A 22,873-nucleotide genomic window follows, 5' to 3' on the forward strand; every position below is an offset into this window, starting at 1 on the left:
ATATCTAAAAACTGTTTATTTTACGGATTCCTACATTGTTTTCTGTCTTATTTTTTCAAGTATTATAATTACATTGGAAGATTTTTTTAAATATTAATTTAATATTTGATAAAAATTTTCGACGCCTGTTCTTTGAGAGATATATTTTACATCCGACTCCGACTTGATATCAAATGAAGCCAATTCGTCTACATGTATATGTGAATGCACTTGATTATTTTTGTATTGATAACATTTTAACGAAGCCTCTGTGATTTGTTTCATTGCAGTTTGTAAGAGTTATGTTGAAAAGACTATAACAATTGTTAATGTTTTCTCTTTGTTTATCAGCTGGAGAAACTCAGAAATTGTGGAGAAAAAAAGATGATGGACATCTTTCTAGTGAATTGTGATGGGTGACGTCAAAAATCCCACTGCAAAGGGGGATTTCCGATGTTACTTGTCATAAACCAGTTCTGCAGTGGCGGATTAGCACGTCTGTGGGGCCCCTTAAGATGGGGCCTCCAATCAGAGCTTCTTTTGCTTACGGTCTAATCCTACACTGCCCCTTTGGACTGTTCACGTTCTCCTCTTCTTCCTCTCTTCGCCAGTAGCCGTTAGAGGGCATCTCGACGTATTTTACCGATCGGGTGGGAAAGTGTTGCCAGGAGACATTTCGTAAATTCTGTGGGCAGAGAACTATTCGATGCCCGAATGAATCTGCTGGTGGCGAAGAATTAAGAAATAAAAAAGAAAGAAAGAAAGAAAGAAAGAAACCGATTACTCGACTGGTTTGCTTCTTTAGTCTGAAATTTGCCTTTCATCAATTAATACTTTGTGACAAATGTCCATTTTTGTGGATAATTGGAAGTTTTAAGTACAGGGCATTAACCATTGTCCCCATTAGGGGTCGAGCCCGCTAATACCGTCCCGTTCACTTAGCAAATCCTTTCATTTTTATCCGAATATGAAGAAACGCCTTAATCAGGACGCTACAAATTTCGTAACATGTGCAGAAATTCCGTCATGCACAAATTGGAAATCTCTCATTTGGAAGAATTTGGCTAATGAGTAAGACCAGATGAATAATCTGCATAATTAATTTAATGATACGACATTAGGAGATTTTTGTGAGGGAAAAGTTTTCGAGCGAAAGGGATAAGAAAGAAATTATATTTGCAGAGAACACACACTGTTGTGGGTTGACAAACACGATATATAATTACAAGATATTTTATGCATGAAAGGCAAAAATTCTGTAATAACGTCAATTAAATCAAAATCGAATTTAAAAAACTCGCTACCATGATTGACTCTTTCTTTCCCTCTTTCCAGGTCCTGGGAGCAGCGGAGATGAAACCCGTTCCGGTGGCATGGATACCTCCCAGATGCATTCTATGTACGGGAACAGGACAGGGGGCAATAGCACCAGTCCACCCGTATCCACCTCCAATTCGGCTTTGCTGGTCGTGCCCCAGCCAATCAATGCGGCCAGCAAACCGCCCAGTTTAACTGCGACCAATTGCACCGGCCGAAAATACCAGTGTAAAATGTGCCCCCAGGTAAGTCCTCTTAATCATTTTCGTCTTCCTTCTTTTTTTTTAAATATTGTTCCGCGTTTGAGGTTTTCACATGAAATTTTACACAGCTTACTAGCGTTACGTTCATCTGTCTTGAATAATGGGTGTCGGAGTTATGGTTTCTGAGATACAGTTCTGATCCGCGTGGGTAATTCCGTATTAGGGCATGGTTAACCATTTTTCATCCATTCTTCACTCTCTTTAATAGCAAAATCGAGACCGGCTGCGTAACCTGTAGTGTATTGGTGGCTCGCGTGAACAGATCCAATCTAGTCCATCCTCCCATTGCCACGAAGGCGAGTCGGCCGCCAGCGTCTTTGTAAAAAGGTTTTTAAGACAGCTTTCGTCGCGCGATGACAAGCGATTTCGTAAGCAAAATCGATACCGCGATGGTGGATCGTATTTTGAATGGTATATGCGTTCTTTTCTATATAGGGGGAAAAAGGCGCGGCCCCACTTTTTAGAAACGGGCTGCTGGTTACTATTAAAACAAGGTTATTCTTTCAAGTGAGTAATCGTATTACACCAGAGGGGAAAGTAAGACAGCTGTAGACTCGGTGATGAATGGTGGGGCGCAGAACGGACACAAACCACACACACACCATGTGTCACTGGGTCTGCAATATACTGTTATGAGTCTGTGGGAAATAATTTTTAACCCCTTGGCCGTCGGGAAAATGGCAAAATGCAGCTGACTCGAGGTGACCAAAAACAAGATCGAGAACGGAAGGAAACACTTGTGATTGACTCTCCCAGTTAACATTCTTTCCTCCCCCCTTGGCAGATGTTTTCCAGGAGTTTGCCTTTTGTATCTAACTCGAAATAGCGTTAAATCGATTACGGAGGTTATGCATTTGTCATTATAGGAGGGATTTAAGAAAAAATGATGAAAAATCCATCTGTTCGTTTTATAAAATTGTTAAAGTTGGAGCAGATAAGGCGCCGTAGACTTAATTATATACAGTAATGAGTGTATTATCTTTCATTACCATCTATTGTTTCGATTGGTGGCCGGATAATTAAAGTCAATACAATAGTGATTGATGACGAGCAGTCGAGATATTTCGGCTTTTTCTTGAAGTTTCCGGGTCTTCTAAATCGTGCGCAGATAGGAAAGTATCGCCTTACTCTACGGGGACACTCGGAATTAATCCCTATCAATTTCCCTATTGCGAATTAGGAAGGTTTTTCTCAACAATGCAGAAGGTGACTCGAACCTTTAATGTGCCTTTATACTTCCGGTCGTCGAAGATTCCCGGCGGGCCTTTCTTAAATTTGATGGTGGTCCAACCGATGTCGATCTATTTTAATCGGCTTACGACGTGGGGAAAAAGAGGGAAATTCTTTCCCCTTCTTTAGGGTTTTTTCCGGCTTTGGTCGTTAATTGCGCACACCGATGGTAATTTCGGCTTGTCCAAATATGGAGAGAGAGCGAGAGAGAGAGAGAGAGAGAGAGAGATTGATAGAAACGAGTAAAAAAAAAAGAAGATAGCGACGCAAAAAATCTCCGATCGTTTCCGCTTTTAGCCGTACACAACTGCTTACGTCTTCTCGTTCTGGCTGGCGGTTGTCTTGGCAACGCCCTTGAATTGTTCAAGGATTTTTTTCCTCCCCCCCGCAGAGGAGGACCCACTTCTGATCGGCGGTTGTCATGACGACTGTTGGCCAGAACAAATTATTTATCTTGCGTCACCGCGTACCCGGATGATAGTGCATTCCCCTCTTGCCGGTCAATCGATATTTTGTACCGACGTACACGTACACCGGAGTAGTATACCTGTACGACTTTTCCAACATGGACGCCACCATTTGTTCGTGTTGCCATCTAGCGAGGGTAGTAGCAACCCATCGACCCTAATGCGAGTTTGCATATATAAGGAAGTAGTAAGGGTAGCATCCGTTCTCTGTTTGAGTGCATAAAAAATTATTGCTAAATAAAAAAGAAATTCTTGATGGTAGAGGTGGGAGTTTTATTAGAATCGAAAACGATCTGTGTTCCATTGCACAGAGATTTATCTCGGTGTTAATATGACACAGTAGAAGTGTCCAGCAGCTAGTGTGGCTAACGACGGATCGTCAGGCAGGATGTCTGGTTAGCGGTGCAGAACAGGCTGCCATAATGGCGTGCCTGTTACTTAAATAATTCCATCTTAATGTCGCCTGTTCGGGATGGCCGCCGACATCGTTCGTGTACTCAAATAATGCGATTTTGCGCAAGATCCCGTTTGTCATTTGCTGAAGTAGAAAGATCGAGCCCCCCGATAAGAAACGATATCTATGTTAAGTCGGATTGTGTTATAGATTTTAATTTTCTTCTTTTTTTATGATTTTTTATATGTGTATTGTTGTTTTGAAGTTATTTTTTAATTTTAATTTGTTGATTGAAGGATTGGTGGGATGTCGTGGGCTGTGGTGAATTTTACTGACTCTAGTCGTTTCTGACCAGAGTATAGCCACTACATCTTGCCAATCCTGCCGGCCACACCATGCCCGTGATGCAAGAATCCGGAGTGTTTAGCTGCATCTAAATAAGCCTTGGTTACCCTGGCTTGGCAAATTTTTTAATCGTTTCGGCACTTTGCAAATTTCGTTTTCTAAAATAAAAAGAAATTGTTGGCCTTAAATGGTGTGGTAGGCCATTTTCGAAAAGTTCAAAACAAAAATTATACCGCGTTACCTACAGAGAGGTCTTACTCACCTTTCCCTCTCCCTTTACAGATCTTTGGCTCCAAGGCAGACTTGCAGCTACACACTCAGATTCATATGCGTGAGGCCAAACCATACAAGTGTTCCCAATGCTCCAAGGCATTTGCCAATTCTTCGTATCTGTCGCAACACACACGTATTCATCTGGGCATCAAACCATACCGTTGTGAGATCTGCCAAAGAAGGTTCACCCAACTGTCTCACCTGCAACAACACATCCGGACACACACAGGTGATAAACCGTACAAATGTCGACATCCGGAATGCAACAAGGCTTTTTCTCAACTGTCCAACTTGCAGTCTCATTCCCGGTGCCACCAAACCGACAAGCCCTACAAATGTAACAGTTGCTACAAATGCTTTGCCGACGAAGCTAGTTTATTGGAACACATCCCGAAGCACAAAGAGTCCAAGCATCTCAAGACTCACATATGTCAGTTTTGTGGAAAATCTTACACCCAGGAAACGTACCTGGCTAAACATATGCAGAAACACGCCGACCGTTTGGAGAAGCGGGGTCTTCAACCTTCTCATCCCACGCTCCCACCAGTTTCGGCCACGCCCGTCAAAGCACCGACATCCGAAAATTATTGGGCTAAACCGTCTGCCAACAGCAACCTGGGTGTCAACGAGACTACGTCTGCTCCACATCCCCATCAACACGTTTCGGATGCTTGCTTGCATTCCAGCCTAAGCGAGCCCAGGCTTCACTTGACGTCACGTGATCTGGACCATCGTCAGTTGCTAGGAAACACGAACGGACGTGATCATAGCGATCTGAGTCATCTGGCTGGCAGTCAGATGGCCTACGATGGCTCCAATCTCAGTAGCCCCACCAGCAAGACGACGTCTGCCTTTACACCCATCCAAACGGGGATAATGTCCATATCTTCTGGATCCCAGCTTTCCATGGCTGGTTCGTCTCGTGCCTATTTCCCTTACGAACCAATCAACATCCCCAAGAACCCAACCCCGATGGTGTCCATGGAATCCAAACCATCTCACAGTAGTTTCCCCAATCAGTTAATATCTCTGCATCAGATCAGGAATTATGCCTCAATGCCCAGTGTTTCAGGAGGAGAACACCCCATAACAGTAAAGGACAAAAGTCAGCAGTAGATAAGGGTGATAGCCAGCTACAAAGAATGTTCTGTGTTAAAAAACTAAACTGTGGTATATACACCGAAGAGTGCAATAAATGTGATTAATGCTACCCGGTTTAGCGAGGTAGCATCGATGTAAGTTGCCTGATGGTATTATTTTTTTTCTTTTCAAAAAAGAAAAAAATAAATAAAAGACAATATGGCACTTGGCTCCTCGGAGCATCTTCGTATTGTGATTCGCAGATTTCAAACGGAAGCTCAAATAAAAGCCAAAGTTATAAACAAGACTGTCGAGAACTGATTGTTCGCACGATGGTGTAAAAAATCGGTCATCTGTCATGCCTAATATCGCTGTTTCATTTAAATGGCATAAAAATTAGTTGCATTTGCAACATTCTGTGATGTGAGAACCCCGGACATTGCTACGAGGGTTCCAGGAATTGAGCAATAGAGCATGACACTACCTGGTGCCTTCGTCTCGAAATATGTCAGCACAAACTTTGTTAATCGTTTCATCAATCGGCAGACATATCTAGTACGCATGAGGCATTCAGGCATTTCATCACTACAAATGATATAATCTCAAATTAGTTTTTCGGCCAGAAAAAAAAGTCATTTTTCTGTGGTGCTAAAGTACAACAGACACCATTAGTTTATAGTAGTTCAGATGTAGGTACAGGTAGTGAAGTTTTAGCCCTACACACTACCCTGATGACGTACAACGGGGCATTGCTCATTCTATCGGACCAGTACAACGTGTGAATTTAGATGTCTTAGCACACATTATACCAATAAATTGCTCACATAAATCCCTGGTTACAATTAGTTGTGACCAATACCAGCCAAAGTATCCGTATGTTTAGTGTTCACCACCCGGGTTTTTGTGAACGGATGATACTCTATACTGCCTTCCTAGGTTACATGTTCGCGTATTGTGTGTACGTTAGGTTTGTAAATTAGTTAATCCCTGTGCTCTACAGTGAGCGTGTTGTTGTCCACAGTCTTTGGGACTACACCGCTAGCCACTACCCTGCACCTTTTCGGCTTGATAGCAATTGCTCAAAATTAACCTCACCGATGCTTTTTTAGAATCTAAAAAGTGTAGAAACCGTACGAGAATGGAATACCTGGTCATTTCTGTCTCCCTTATATCTATAAATAATGAAAAATAAATAAATAAAAGTGAATATTTGTGTATTGTGATCCGAATCGAGAATTAACAGGGTATAATTAGCTGCTGTCCTAGAGTCCACGAGGCTTTTAAACAATTGGTTCTATTTTAACATTCCTGATTAGTTGGAGAACGTGTTTAGCTAGTTGGAGTGAAAAGAGATGGGAAAGCCTCAGGTTTCCATACAGTAGATGATGACATTCCGTACAAGAGCAGTAGAGACTGCGGCGCGGACAAAAATATCATAAACTGTGGACAACGACATGTCAAGCATGGAATGCAATAAACGGGATGTCCCCGAATGGTGTAGTTTTGTACATGTGTACACAGTGTCAAACACTGTCTAAAACAGCATTAAAAAAAAGGCGAGACATTGTGAGAACGAACGATGGCATAAAATGCCAGTGTATTGTTAGAATGTGTGTAACGTATGGTTTTAATTTGCACTGTATGTACATATAAAAATTACAAAAAAAAACAACTTTTCCATGTATATGCAAGGTAGAGGGCTTTCAGATATTTCTCTTGCCTGCTAGAGCAGCGTTTGTTTTTTCTCCTTGTGATAGGCCTGCCTGTTAGTGGTCTTTATTTGAGTAGACGAGTTAGGAACTGGTCTCCACTCAACCTTATTTAGATACTGCCTCATTCGGCCGAAATTTAGTGTACGAAAGACGAAAGAGAGAGCGAGAGAGAAGCTGACCATCTACACAGTAGGTGTCGACTCGTTTGGTAGAAGTGCCCATAAAGTTCTAATGGTTTCGGCATTTAGATGAGGATCGACCATTTCTTTCAAAAAACGCAAAAAATAAATAAAAAAATAATAATAAACGAAACGCGCACTGGCTTCGGACTTACATTCTCACACTGTAAGCTCCATTTTTAAATTGTGGTGTTTGATTTAATGATTCTGTTGAACAATTCTTCGCGCACCATCCATAAAAAAAAAACAAAATGTTGTCTATGTATAGGCTTTATGTTAGTATCATTTAAGAGAATATATAACGCGAAAAAAATCTCTGTCCTTTGTATTTTTCTGTTAATTGCCAGTGAACCCTGTTAGTAGTGATGATGATATTCTGAATTTTCCAAAATATTAAAATGAGTTGTCCATGCTATGACGTTTTTTCTTGTTTTCTCACAACACTACTCAACAAATTAAAAAAAAAAAGAAAAAGAAAAAGAAAATACGTGTTTTCTTTAATTTTTAAATAAATTATATATTTATATTTGAGAATTAAAATCAAAATCTTTTCTTATTTAAAATTAAAGGAAAAGAAATCAAATTTTCTAAAATTATTTTTATTTTCTGAGAAGAAAATCAAAAGTTTTTCTTGTTTTTTTGGAAAAACGAATTGAAAATATTCTCTATGTTTATTAGAAATATAAATCAAATTTTTGTAATTTTACATTAAATTTTAAAAATAAATTTAACCAAAATTTTCTTCAGTTTTGTGAAAAATAGAATCAAAATTTTTCCTACTTTTTTAAGAAATAAATTCGAATTTTTAGGAAAAGAAATTAAAAATGTTTCGTAAACGGAATTTGAAATTTTCCTTTAATTTTCTTACAAAACAAATCAAATATTTCTCTAATTTAAATAAAATTAGGAAAGATTTTGATGTTTTAAGCTTTTATACAATAAAATTTAATATATATTTTTTAAAAAGTAAAAAATGTGAATATAGAACATTTTTTATAAGAATATTTTGGTAATTATGCGCGTGTTAACTTATTAGCCAACCAAATGTTTTATTATCTAAGAGTATCATAAAACACTTTTCCTATTATCTTCCGGATCATTATCGTAAATTTGTCCTTCTTTAAACACAAAAGATACTTTTCTCGGTTATAAACGAGCAAAATTATCATAAGTCTAGTCGATAAATAATTATTTTCGCTTCTTGGATTTATTAAAAGTAACTAACCAAAATTTATTTTGGTAATTTTAGCCAATTTTTTTCAAAATGGCGTCGTTTTGAAGTATTTTTTTTAAACGTAGCATACACGAAAATCTCGGTTAAGTTGATTAATAATTGAACTACGTAAAAGCGGGTTTCCTCGTCGCCGATAATTGTACACTTTAGTACGTATGTACTGTACGACGAAACGTAACGTGTATACGCCGTTCTTTACGAACATAACGAGGAGGGGAAGCGGTTTATTAAAGCGGAATCTATCAAAAATTGCGGTAATGAAACGATTTAGAGTGAGTTTTTATCTCGTCCATCCAGTCGCATTTAGCTTAATAACTGTTCTCTGCGTTCGAGATACACAGGAATTACTCAAGGCTGTTAACGCTTGATACCATCTCAGGAAGGAACTGCATGTTCCGTTACATACACCTATCGAAGAATTTCCTCAACAATCAATTGCATTAATAAATCGTCGAGGTTAAATAAACGGTTGTGCTCTTCCTCTAAAAAAATCGCTATTTTTTGGAGGGGGTCTAAATTCGAATGGTAACCGTAGTAATAACAGCACTCTCTAAAGGGCAACGCCAACAGATTATGATGGTTTTATGGATCCTCTAATTAATAAAGATGCGCGTAGTGAACATAATCCGAATAGTTTATCACCATGCAGCTGTCGGTTGCAGTTTTTGCAACGAAAGAAGCGAGGTGTGTTGCAGAATGTGGAATGAGTAACCATAAAATTAAGACAGTAATTTTAAAGGAGGCTCTTGATGGTGGAGCATTAGAATGACAAAGTGTGATTGCGTTTTTGCCATGGCGCTCCAATTATTTTAAAGGATTAACAATGTCCAAAATCATCGTCTTATTATCGTGATTTAACTTCGATAATGCTACAAAAGATTTAATATCGTATTATATTTTAATAAGGGCATTTAAACCCTCTCTGTCCTTGCCATTTTATGTACACTTTTTTCGAATGTACTTTAAAAAAATGCTCGATTTTGATGATATTTTCGCTTTTCGAATTAATTTCCTCAACTAAAAATGCGTCGGTTGTCTCCCTAATTTTAATCGTGCCTCCGACGTGAGGAAAAGAATTCGTTCGAAGTTACAAAAATCTATACACCTTCATTTGCATAAATGTAAACACGCATTGCACGCTTGTCGTTTAATTTATCTAAATGAACATTGCGCAATTAAATCGGAAATATTCTTAGCTTTTCCTCATTTTTCCTCAGATTTAGGAAAAGTAGTGATTAAAAATCCATAATTCTTAGAAGGGTGGAAACGATAATAATTAGTTTCCGCCGTATTCCTATATAGAAAGTACACACGATTAGAGTTTCGTCGGGGGTGGAATTACGTCTGGTATCCGTTTAACCGGATGGAGGGATGGAAGTTAAACGTCATTTAGTCGAGGATCTTGTCGAAAATCGGTTATCAACGAAAGGTCGAGCCATTTATTAAGGTAAACGAGTATCCGGTGGCAAAGTAGTAGTAGAGAGAGGGGGAGGCCGGGAGAAAAAAAAACCGTTTGCGATCTGGTCGAGAATTCAATTTTCATGCGGATTGCTTTGTGGGAGGTTTCGGGACCGAGATTTATGGGCATTTAAGTAGTTCGGCAGCGAGGCAATTGGTGCGGACGAAAGAACTCGAGGATTGTTGTTGTTCTTGCAAGAGTGGCTTCGACGTAGAGGGATAGAAAGAAAGAAAAAAAAACGTCATTTCATAAGGTGGATTGTGCTCGGGGCAAGCGGTCTTGTTTACACATGGCATCTCTTCTAAACTCGGCGACAAATACCTGAAGAATTAAAAATCTCATCATCAACCCCGTCCGGGGGAGGGGGTCGAAAGAGCAGAAAGTTTCCTCTAATGTTGTTAGTTTAAGGTATACGAGTGAAAAAAGGTTTTGCCTCTGGCTCTGTATCTCGCACAATAAAGAATGGCTGCATAAAAAGTCATAGTTCCAGTTAGTCAAGTTAGAACAAAGTTGTGTTTGTTCATTAATAAAATTTCCAGATGTCTACGGTATTTGCAGCGGAAGTAATGTTTGACTTTAGCCCCCGACTTGTTAGTTGTCAATAGGAGGGACTGCGGTCGAAAATAAAATTTCCGTATAGAAAATTATCTTGTCCTTTTATGTTGATTTTTTCTCCGGGCAATCAAATGGTGTTGAGTTTCTAACGTTTAATCTAAACAGAAACGGGAGTCAATATTTGTGCGATGGATTCTCCGCGATTTTATCGGATTAGAGTGGTGCAGTCGCCATTGCCAAAAAAAGCGCGCGCGCCACAAAAAGCGCAATAATAAACAATGATCGGTGCGCGAGTGAAGCAACTTATAATTTTTATCGCGGCAAATATTGTGCTGATGGTCACCGAGGGATGGCCGCTCTGGCGTTTATCGCCTTCACTCTCGATTAAATTACAAGCGAGTGTACATTGTCCGCCGAGAATCGCAGGCAGGAAGTCAACATGGTCCGTCAGCACATTAATATGGAAATTTCATTGGTTGTGCTTTTCCCTGTTCTTCCTGCTGATTTGCATAGTTGGATTGCCCCCTCGGAGTTGTGCAGCAGCGATTGCCGTCACATCCACGTCCTGGGGGCCCTGCAGCTTCGATTCTTGTTAATGAAACTGGTAATTAAGACCGTGATCAATTATGCGGGTGGAAAGGGTTGACTTGTGACTTAGGCTTTCCCGGAGGACGAAGTGAGTGAGTGAGAGAGAGAGGGGACATTTTTAAAAGTTTCCAACAGAGCGGCGAGGAGGGGAGGGACGAGACGAGCGGGGGGACACTTTTACTTAATGCAGCTGCAGTCTCTGTAATCTGTTGACGCCCAGGAAAAATTTTTGCTTTCTGCCCTTTGGGGGAAATCTCTGGTGGTGTACGTGCTCTGGCTCTTCATGCAAATTGGCCAGTGCGCTAAGAACGTCTTCACGGAGGCTGTGGCAGTGCAGTCAGTGTGTGTGATACGCCTGCCAGCAGCCGTCCGGACCAGCTGTGAGATAATTACCACAATTAATCTTGGTTGTGCGATTCCTATATGGAAACGGAGACTTTGCAGTTGTCAGACGGTGCAGCTGGTACAGAAAACCTACCTAGTCACGTGGCAGATGTCCGTAGAGAGCTAGCTAATTGTCTGCTAGATTGTCATGTGGGATGACACTCCGTCTGATGTCCTCTGTTTTAACTATGGCTGGAGAACTAACGAGTCTCCCCCTCTTTTGACGCTTCCGTCCCTCCATACCCGAAAGTAGAAAAACCAATCTCTGTCTCGGCGATCATATTCTGTTAAATAAATGTCTCCCGCACGAACAGGTGACGGGGAAAGTGTTTTTGTTACCGCTAAAGGTCGTGACAGATGACACCCGAAGTTAAGATACGGATGCTTTGTATCCGAAGAGTTGGCTACTTACGACATTCGAATTTTTTCACTCATCCTATTTGTTTACGCTCCCCCCTCACGATTTCCATCTATTAGGAGTGTCCATCCATTAGGAACGATTCCATAAAAAGTGCAGCCCTTCTCCTAATCCCCTCCAATTGCAGAAAGGAGGCCTTCAATCATTCTACTCCATAATAAGGTTTTTATGACGCCAACTCCGCGTGGTACCAACACAGGTAAATGTCGCTTCTTCCACCCTCGTGAAGAGCCGAAATTCTTAAAAAACTTCGCAAGAATTTTTTAGAGTAACCATCGTTTTTGTGGCATATAAAAGAGACAATTGCTATAAAGTGGAGGAAGATGACACGGCGATTATCTGCGGGGGGTTCGTTCGTATTAATTGCATATTTTTCCATAGTTTGGGTGTGTAGAAACGTACAACGTACAGTATTAATCGTAAATAAAAGACAGTTTTCTACTTTAAAAACTCGAGCGCAGATGTACAGACAAAAAAGTGAGCTCTTGTACTTGTTCGGGTAGCGTATCTAATGTACTGGATGGTTCTAATGGACTTGGGATATGTTTAATGCGAAAATAAGTGCTGCAGAAGAAGAGGTCATGTAGGATACACCTACTACCTATATATAAAAAAAGATATAGAAATTTCTTTCGCTATGATATCTGAAATTTTTAATAAATGCGTTAGTCCGTTTTATGCTTTTATCGATGTTTTCTCATAAAGAAAAAAGGGGGGTATGATGATAAATTTTAAATATATGCACCCTCCTATATTAGTCTGTATTTTGTTTAGTCGGCTGTAAAAAAGTCTTATTGGTTGCGTGATTGGAACATAAATATATTTAATTCATTATGCGGGGCAAGAGAAATTGTCTATTATGAGTACTTTTTAGTTTTTTGAAAAAATTCTCGCGCATTTTATTACCTTTTGGCGATAAAATGGTTTAAGAGGGCGTTACACTTTATCCCTTCTCACCCCCCACTCTCGCTCTCTCTCTTTCTCTCCCGTTCCATCGAATGATACCAGCCTCTTGTGACGTCACGGGGTTGGCGTCGTTCGGGATTTTGGCGAAATTTCCGATATTTCTCTTACATTCTCTTTATATACACACACACACATACGTGGATCGTGCATCAATTCTGACCTCTCGCTTAAGAGGCGCTTTGAAATTCGCTCCATTTGTAAATCGCTAAGCTTTCACTTTCCAAAATTCCTAATTAATAAATGACGGTGACGTCATTCAGGCAACTTTCTAACGGTACTTTTTCTTCTCTCTCTCTCTCCCTCTCTTTTTCTTTCGTCCCGGCAAAGTCTTTCATTTTTTCGTCATTCTATCCGCATTTTTCTTCATCGATCAAAATCAAAATCAAACGTCTCTCTGGTTTAAAATTTATCAATTTTTGTCGTTTTCCCAAATTCTGTTGCCTCAACGGTAATTTCCTCATAGGTGACGTTACGCCCGGATTTTAAATAATAAATTGAGATGGTGCCAAAAAAATTAAAGTTGGTGTATTGTATGTGTCTGAGAGAATTTCTGTGTGTGTCGCGTGGCAAAGTAACCATTTCCAATTAGGGGTGGAGTTATTCCTAGATCTTTTCTCCACCGAGTTATAAAACCACTCTTCGATTTTATACTGGAAAAACGAACTAGTTATCGAGATTTTTTAGAATTCCGGAAATAGAAAACGAGTTTTTCGTCTTCCTGCCTCTTTGTATTGTTTTTTTTTTAGAATTCCTTCTTACGTTTGGTGTGTTGCTCTTCAAAAAAATCATTTTTTTTGTATATAAGTTATTACTACATTTAGAACCATACGAAACGCCACAAAGGCAATACACGAAAACGTGTTTCGTTAATTGCTAAAGTCACGAAAATCACGAATAAATTACCTTCTTCGCTTCCTAAAAAAGCATTTCTTTCTCGATTCGCTTCCCTTCCTTTTAATAGTAATGTTGATAAGTCGTCAGTAAACTTACCTTTACACATCATCAAAAAAATTTAATAATAATTTGATGTATCACATGACCGGTCGAGGCGGGACCCGTAAACTTTTCGAGACCAGATATTTTTTGATTTTTATTGTTTCAAATTTGCATCACGTGTCTTAATAGAAGTCGTCGTCGTTTCCCCCTGCCCCCAGCTCCGGGCCATTCCTCACCTCGACAAGTAAAATATCATCTGTAAAAAGTCACTCTAGAATTAGAATCTCGAAATTACCTCCGGAAATAGGCACGAAACCATCAATTATTTATTCGTTGCTTTAACCATGAATTAACGTTTTGTCACACTTTATAACGCTTTAAGACGCGAAGACGATCAAATTAAAGCGTTCCCCCGTCTTAGATCTAGAATCGTTGCGAGTTTTTAGATTTTGCTAAGTGTTTTTGGATGTTTGACTCAATATTGATAGCTATTTTCCACCTGGCAGTGTGGTTCTCTGGTGTCTAAAAATCGCTTTGTTGTATCTAAAAACTTAAAATAACTCTCTTTTATATGGTTTCAATATCCTAAAATGTCTTGTAGAGTATGAAAAACATATACAACTCTCAAAAATCACAGGAAACTGACAACGTTACCTTATGGAATCTAAATACTGATAGTGATTCCCAATACGTTATGCACCTTCCAAAAACACTTTATAATCCAAAACCTTAAAATAACATTTAACTATATGGGATTTAATATCCAAAAACAGTTTTGACGAATCTAATTAAATCGCAATTAATTTTCAACGCCGTGTTTAATTTAAAAATCCGATTGTAACTCCGAAAGACATATCAGTTATACTTTTCTTTTTCAAATTGAGAAACTCATTGTAATCTCATAATATGTTAGATACTAACTGAAGATACTTTAGAATCCAAAAATTTAAATAACTTCGTTATAAAGGATTATGTATTTAAAAAATGCTTTGTAGAATGTAAAATACTCACAAGAAACTCGCATTTTCATGTCATGGAATTAAAAAATCTGGTAGCAATTCCCAAACACCATATCTCTTATCCAAAAAAAAATTTCTTTGACGAATCTGAAAACTCATAGTAATCTCGCAGTACGTTATGTACTTTCCAAAAGCACTTAGAGTCTAAAATCTAAAATAACTTTCTTATAATATCAAAAAAATGTTTTTTGCAGGATTTAAAAAACGTTTAGTAATCCTGCAATACCGTATCAATTATCCAAAAAGTTTTCTCTCGATTCTATAAACATGAAATATACTTGCAATGCTGTATTTATTATCTAAAAACGCTTTGTAGAATTTAAAAACTCGCAGTAATTCCGCAATACTCTATCTAATATCCTGAAACACTCCAGAATCTAAAATTTCACAATAACTTCCTTATAAGGATTTAATATCTTAAAAAACGCTTTGTAGAATCTAAAACATTCATAATAAATTTTCAGTGCGCATCTAATATCTAAAAATATATTGTGGAATGTAAAAAATTTATTGTGTAATCTCGCAATACCCTATCTATTACTCAAGAAACTTCGTTGTCTAAATTAAAAACTCACAGTAATCATGCAATAAGATACCTACTATTCAAAAACCCTTTAGAATCTAAAAACACAGCAATAATACAGATTCTAGCTTCTAAAAATAGTTTATAGAATCTAAAATTCGCACAGTAAGTCTTGAATGTGGTATAAATTATCCCCAAGAAAACAATCTACAAACTTAAATTGTGAATTGTGTTATTTTCCGAGTGATAATTAAGAAGACAATTGTATCATTCGATTATTTTTGGAAGGTATTTCAGGCGAGCAAACTAATTCAAAAAACTCCGTATGCGGAGATCGCAAACTACCGATTGGAGAAATCGGTAGTTTGCGATCTCCACGAGAGACGAAAGATGTTGAATAAACAAGAAAGGTTGAGAAACACTAATCTATTCAATTCCGATGGCAATAATCTAACAGATAACTTTTTATCTCGTTGGAAATTAAGATGGTGGGGAAGGAGGGATGTTACAGATATTAAATTCAGTCGACGTTCCCCGTTCTCTCTGTATTAAAATCTTTCGGTTACGTTAAACACCTTAACCTATTTTCTGTCATATTTTAAGCGAAGCAATTACTGCCAAATAATCTACTCTTCATATTTTAACCGGAATTTGCATCTGACCATGACCGTAACCAGTTTATTTTTTTTTTATTATTTTATCGATAAAATTACTTTCCTGTTCTTTATTATTATATATATATATATTTTTTTTTTTGTAAACTTTCGCATATTTTAACCTGCCTTTTCTTAAATAATTGCAATTACTTAGGTTAAACACTAGCACACACACGCATTTAACATTTTCTAAAAAAACCAGTGCGTAACCGATGCCGGGATGGTATTATTTAATATAATTTTTAACGCGATTAATTACGATTTTATCTGAAAAATTCGGGGATTTTTTTAGATTTAAGTCGTCTTACATGGGTTTTAACATAAAGTTGGAAATAATCAATAAAATTTTCGGTTCGTATAATATCATATTCACTCGGAAAATATTTATTCAGATTGTGTAATGTTGATTGTTTGGGAAGTCGCCAGCTAGTTCCACAAAGCTGTTTTGCGTAACACTGTCTGGATAAACGCGGTAAAACCAGATTTGAGTTGAGCAAATTACGCACATTTGCTCAACTTCGACCCCCGCCCGGATGTGACGAACCGATAGTGTAATCGTGTTAAAACTAATGTTACCAACTAAGGTCAAGGTCGACGATGTTTGGATCGTTTCACTTTGGTAATTATTATTATTATTATTGTTATTTCAATTAATTTAATGGAAATGTGATACTTTAATTTCTCAATATGGCGAGAAAAATTGTTGGCTCGATTGTTCGATTCGACCATTGGATGAATTGGTACGGTATTCTAGTGATTGGACGAATATTGTTTAATAGTTTAGGTATTGGATCGATCCCTGGTTCGATAAGTCAACTATTGGACTTATTTGGTCCAATTTTTGTATAAATCGTTTGAGTATACTATTCCAATAAACTGTTAGATTTATTCGATTCGATGGTTAGAATGAATTGGTATGATAGAATAACTCTTACAATTAGGATTTATTTGGTTAACCCATTGGATCTATTAGTCCAATAATCTAACTCTTGGATCTATATAAGAAATCAGTTGGTTCAACAGTCTAACTATTGGATGATAGTCCAACTTCTAGAACAACTGATCAAAAGGTTAACCATTAGGTGAAATTAGTCCAAGAGTGTAACTATTTAGATTCATTTGAATCGGTTGATCTAGCGATCTAACTATTGGATAAATTGATTTAATTGTTTGAATGCATTAGTCCAATAGTGCAATTGTTAGATTTATACGGCCCAATCATTGGATAGATTAGTTCAACTTTTGACTTAATCGATGTAACAAAGTAACCATTAGAAAGAGTATAACTATTTAAATTTATTTGATTAATCCCTTGAATTAATTGACCAGTAGAGTAACTATCAAGTCATATTAGCCAAAATTTTGAAGTAATTGATAGAATAGTTTAACCATTAAATAACATTGGTCCAAAAATATACAATTTGTATTTGATTAATTGACCCAGTGGGTCTAACTATTAAATGACATTAGTCAAACTTTTGTGCAATTGATCCAACGAATTAAAACATTAGATGAAATTGCTCCGAGAGTATAAATATTTAGATTTTATTTAATTAATCATTGGATCAATTGATAAAATTGTCTAATTTGTGTGATATTAGTTCAACTTTTCGTGCAGTTGATATAATAATTTAACCATGAAATTGATCCAAGAATATACCATTTGGATTTATTTGATGAATTGATCTGCTGAATTGATGAATTGGTCTAACTATTAAATGGCTTTAGTCGAACTTTTGGAACGATTGATCTAACGATTGAACGAAATTGGTCCAATGTTAACAAAAAGTGACAAAATGTAGAAGAGTTGTACAAAATCTCATGCACTCAACTTAACGTTTAGAAAGTCATCGTGGGGCATTCCACAAGAATCGATGTGTGTGAGTAATCTATATTTAGAGACAAGAGAAAGTAAATAAAACTAGTCATAAATTTTGAATTGTATTTAAGAATCAATTCCAAGATTTCGAATATTCATCGAAATTTTCCTATAATTTTGCAAATTATTTAAAAACTTAAGGAAAGAGGAAATAATTATAAATAAGAAGATTATTTTTATATTTTGACTCATTTTATTAGAGGAAAAATTTTTAGAGGAAGAAATTTACCATTTTGAATAATAATAATTCTAGAAGATTTTTCGTATTATATAAGTTTTATTATTAAAGATCCAAGCGAGTTATCGGGGTTAAGAGTTTACATTAGCGTGGAAAGGCGGATAAATTGAGTCTAGAAGTTTAAGATATTTTCCAGTCGATTCTTTTAATTCCTCTCTTTACTATGGCCTTGGAGTGTTTGACAAATACTACAAGACGTTTTATTTGTTTTAAGTTTTCTATCATTGGCAGTTCGATTGAAAACAATCTCTCTAAATTGAAAAATTTTAATGAATTGTGTCAAGCGTCGAAGCCATAGGCTCGTATTTACTCAAATCGTGTAATTTTGATGGTTAATAAGTCTCTCTCTTTCCCTGCTTTATGAGGATCCCAACGAGTTTAAATTTGTAACTACAAGTTAGAAGGTACCAAAAATAAGATGGCGACATTTTTTTAGATGTACGATTTAAAAAAAAAAAAAAACACAACTCGAAGCTTCTTAGAAGTTCGAATTGCGTTAATTAAATTGGTTGTAGGCGAGTATTTTTATTTTTGAGCAAAACAGAAATGTAGTAAATATTAACAGTAACAAATCAAAATTTATCAGTTTTAAGACAATCTCTCTATATTGAAAAGTTTTAATGAATTGTGTCAAGTGTGAAGCTCGTATTTACTCAAACTGTGTAAATCTTGATAGTTAATAAGTCTATATCCCATTCTTTAATGGGATCCTAACAAGTTTAAATCTTTAATTATAATTTAGTCGGCATTTAAAGTAGGATCTTCAGATTTTTATTTATAACAATATTTCTGTTTTCTAAAAGAGTTCGCACAGTTTGACGAACCTCCTAGAAATCTCAAATCACTTAATTTCGATAGTTAAGAAATTTGTTTTTTTTTTTCTCCTTTAAGAGAATACCAGCGAGTTAAAATTTTTAACAATAAAGTTAAAAAATATCAAAGAATAAATGTCGACAATTTTTAGATATATCAATAGCCCCGTTTTCGAAAAAGCGCAAATTTTGATGAACCTTCTAAAAATCGTTTAATTTTGTTAGTTAATAAGCCTTTATGAGGATCCCAACGAGTTTAAATACGTAACTTTAAGCTACAGGGTAACTAAAACAAGACTTTTTTTTAGGTGTATTAGGCTAATATTCCTGTTTTCTAAAAAACATACACAACTTAACGAATTTTCTTAAAGTCCGAATCCCGTTAATTAAATTGGTTATAGATGAGTATTTTTATTTTCGAGTAATTCAGAAATGCAGTAAATATCAACAGCGACAAATCAAAATTTTGTCACTTTATATAATCCCTGTAGATTTGATGTAAAAGCGGCAACGAAAGTGATGATGACGACTCGAGTTCATTTCTGCAAAACTTTAATTTCCGATCCAAAAGGTTCCCAAGTGACCCAACCGTGTTGTATATGTATCGGATGTATTAGTCGGATTCTAAAAAAAATTACATAAGTAAATAAAAAAAAAATCAAATGAAACTTTCGGAGCAAATGGACTTCAATGGTTTTTGTTGGCGGTTGTTTTTGAGTAATTTTTACTTCCTCATATACGAATCCCTGTTGAGTACACAAATCGTAAATTTCGGTTAAACGTTGCCGATAAAAAAATTAAAAAATATATATTACTCGGATTCCATAAAAGGTTTTTTTTTATTTAAAAAATTTTTTTTGAAGGATTTAAATCTTTGACGTTGGTTCTAATCGGTAAATTTAAAATGGAAAATACCTCGATGGATAAAGTGTTGATATCGAATTTTTAAATGTTGAATTATAACGGAAATCGTACTTGAAAAATAAGATTAAAACCCTATTTTTTGGTTAAAAAATTCTAGTATTTTTAGATTTCTTAGACTTCATAAATTCGTAAAGATTTGATTATTAGTTCAGACATTTTTAGGAAAAAAGACTTGAATACATCAAATCCTTAAAAAAGCTGCCATCTTTTAATTTTAAAATACACAAATTTATGTTTCTAAAAAATTTTAGACTAATCAAATCTTAAAAAAGCCGCCATATTTTAATCTTTTAGATCTATCCGCATTTTTACGAGTTAGATTTTCGGATATTGAGTTCTCAAACGGTAGATACGGAGCCATAAAACTGTATGGCCTAAGAAATTTCACACAAAAAATACTGACATCTATTTATATGTAGGCTTTAACGATTGATTTTAATGTTAGACAGAACGGGACTCATTCAATTTTGTACACTTTTGGATTGAAGCAATGTCACATTGCCATTGCCCGTAATTAAAACTGGTTCCAAATTGATTCATCGCTATATTTTACCTATTTTTCCATCGACGATATCATCGATGGCCCCATTTATTTGCACGACAATTTAAGGATTTAAATGTACTTTATCCTACTGACATACATGCGATACGGATAAACAATGAATTTTTATACAATTGGCTGGTACAACTTGCCAGATTTTAAGATAAAATTCCTCCACCCCAAGGCGTTTTCTTCTTTACCATTTGTAAATTTACAGCTGCAATTTAGTTTCGTGATTTTTTTCAAATTTTAAATTTATTTTTTTATTTCATAAATCGGAAATCGTTTAACACACCATCTCGTTGTCTGTTAGACATAATTTATAAGTGAACACAATTACAATAATAATCTCTCATTAAATAGATTAGCAGCAATAAAATTACAGTTTTATCGACTCGGAAATGATTATTTTGAACCAGAAGGCCCGAAAGGGTGGTATAAAACTGGTCTTTGAACCGCACCTGTACTACTTCAAACGTACGGGATCTTCGCTAATGAATTGTAGATTAAATCGGGCTAACTTCTAAAATATATATATATAGGCCTAACATTTTGTAATTTAAGAAAACTTGATAAAATTTATTTTTTAATTTAGCTTAGTACTTAAATTAATTGAATGTTATGTGGTAATTTTTTGAAATTTTCTTAAATTTAGCGATTAATTTCTTAAAATTAGAAATATAAAAAGAATTTTAGACATTTCTAAAACATCTTTTTTAGTCTATAACATTGAATTTAAGAAATCTAAAAATTCTTTTTTTAACCTTTTTAAATTTAGCTTGTGTACTAAGTTGAGTATTATGTAATATTATTTTGAAGTTTTTCCTTTAATTTGTAATTAGAAATATTTTTAACATTAAATTTGAGAAATTTAGGAGGTTTAGAATTAGAAAATAATTTTTTAGAAGCTCTTAAGAAAGCTTCTAAAAAATCTTTAGCCCATTACACTGAATTTAAGAAAGTTTCTAAAAACTTTTCTTTTTAAAATTTATCTATATTCTCAATTTGAAAAGTTTCTAAAAAATCTGTGCGTTAACTCTAGAACGTTTCTAAGTTTTATGTGTTTAATTTAAGAAAATTTCTAAGAACTATTTCTTACATCTCGATTACATTCGATTAGAAAACGTTCTGAAAAATTAGTTTTTTCACTTAATTTTATATTTTAAAGCGATTTAAAACAGTTCCTCGTCCATTCACGAAATTTTGAGCCTTTTTTTTTTTTTGGTTAGAAACATAAAAAAATTCATACATAATTTAATCAAATGCTTGTTATAATTACTTTTCTTATTCTAGAACACTAATGTATACGTAGTACATCTCGCATTATAAAATTATTAAAATTTTTTAGAATGATATAATTTATTTATTACATCGAAAGATTGGAACTTTCTGAATCTAAAAAAAACCATCATTTCTCAATCGCGTTAATTACATTTTAAACAAGATATTTCCCCATTAAATTTAGGCAATAAGTAAATATATACACTACATAGCTTCTATATACAATCGATAGTTTTAAACAAGAGTTTATTTATGATTCTCAGCGTAAATTTTCGGTCTTGAATGTCTCTTACGTGGTCAAGGCCGTTTCACTTAAGAGTATATAGAATGTTTCGTCTACAAAAAATAATTAACCTACGCGATAAATTTAAGAGAGCTTCTAAAAAATCTTTTCTAATTTAAGAAACCCCCCCTTTTTTTAAATTTACCATATTGAATAAATTTGAGAAAAATTAAAAAAAAAACTATTTTAATTATTTAGCTTATAATATTGTTTAGTTTAAGAGACTTAGAAGATTTTTTTTATTTTATTTTTTTTATTTTTTTGCATTTAGTCTATTTGTTCAATTTTTAAAACTTCTAAAAAGTCGAAATTGTAAAAGATCTGTTTCTTATTCTGTAATCTATGAGGTTGGATTTTAAAAAGCCGTTATTAACTTTTAGTTTATGTGTTCATTTAGCGGAGGTTTGTATAACGTGTTTTTTTAATTCTTTAGCATATGTGTTTAATTTTTAAATCTTTCTAAAAAAATATTTTCTAGTATAAGAAAGATTCTAAAAAATTAAACCTCTAATTTTTAGGCTATAATGTTGGATTTATGAAACATTTAAAAAAAATCTATTCTAATTGTTTAGCTTTTGTATTAAGAAAATTTCTATAAAATCTTTGCTACTTTTTTAGTCTATATGGTCAATTTTGGAAACAATTTAAAAAAATTTTTTTTTCTAATTTAAGAAAGCTTCTAAATAATATTCTAATTCAATCTTTTGTATGATTTTGGATTTAAGAAATCTAAAAAGTCTAAGTGATGTGTTCAATTTAGAAAAACTTCTATTTTTTTTTTTTTTTAATTTAGATTTAGCTTATGTACTAAATTTCAGAAATTTTCAAAAATATATTTTTTCTTATTTAAATCTAATTTATATGCTAAATTTAAGAAGACTTCTAAAATCATTCCTACTACTTTAGTCTACCTATTTAGTTTAGAAAGGCTCTAAAAA

The 22,873-nt window shown here is 35.2% G+C and overlaps 1 protein-coding gene across 8 annotated transcripts in view; it reads left to right on the top strand.

Moving 5' to 3' along the window:
* LOC111621562 (zinc finger protein rotund-like) overlaps nucleotides 1-22,873 on the top strand; it is a 177,492-nt gene that overhangs the window by 52,379 nt on the left and 102,240 nt on the right. For 6 of the 8 annotated variants that reach the window (XM_023363739.1, XM_023363740.1, XM_023363741.1 and 3 more), the window contains 2 exons: nucleotides 1,315-1,541; nucleotides 4,278-7,673. In XM_023363739.1, the coding sequence (XP_023219507.1) occupies nucleotides 1,315-1,541; nucleotides 4,278-5,384 (1,334 nt within the window). In that variant the 3' untranslated portion in view covers nucleotides 5,385-7,673. Of the gene's footprint in view, nucleotides 1-1,314; nucleotides 1,542-4,277; nucleotides 7,674-22,873 lie in introns of those variants that run through there. The other 2 variants (XM_023363743.1, XM_023363744.1) reach the window with 2 other exon arrangements.

Source organism: Centruroides sculpturatus, unplaced genomic scaffold (assembly GCF_000671375.1).
Source record: "Centruroides sculpturatus isolate CEXI.00-Female unplaced genomic scaffold, Cexi_2.0 scaffold299, whole genome shotgun sequence".
Classification (NCBI taxonomy): domain Eukaryota; kingdom Metazoa; phylum Arthropoda; class Arachnida; order Scorpiones; family Buthidae; genus Centruroides; species Centruroides sculpturatus.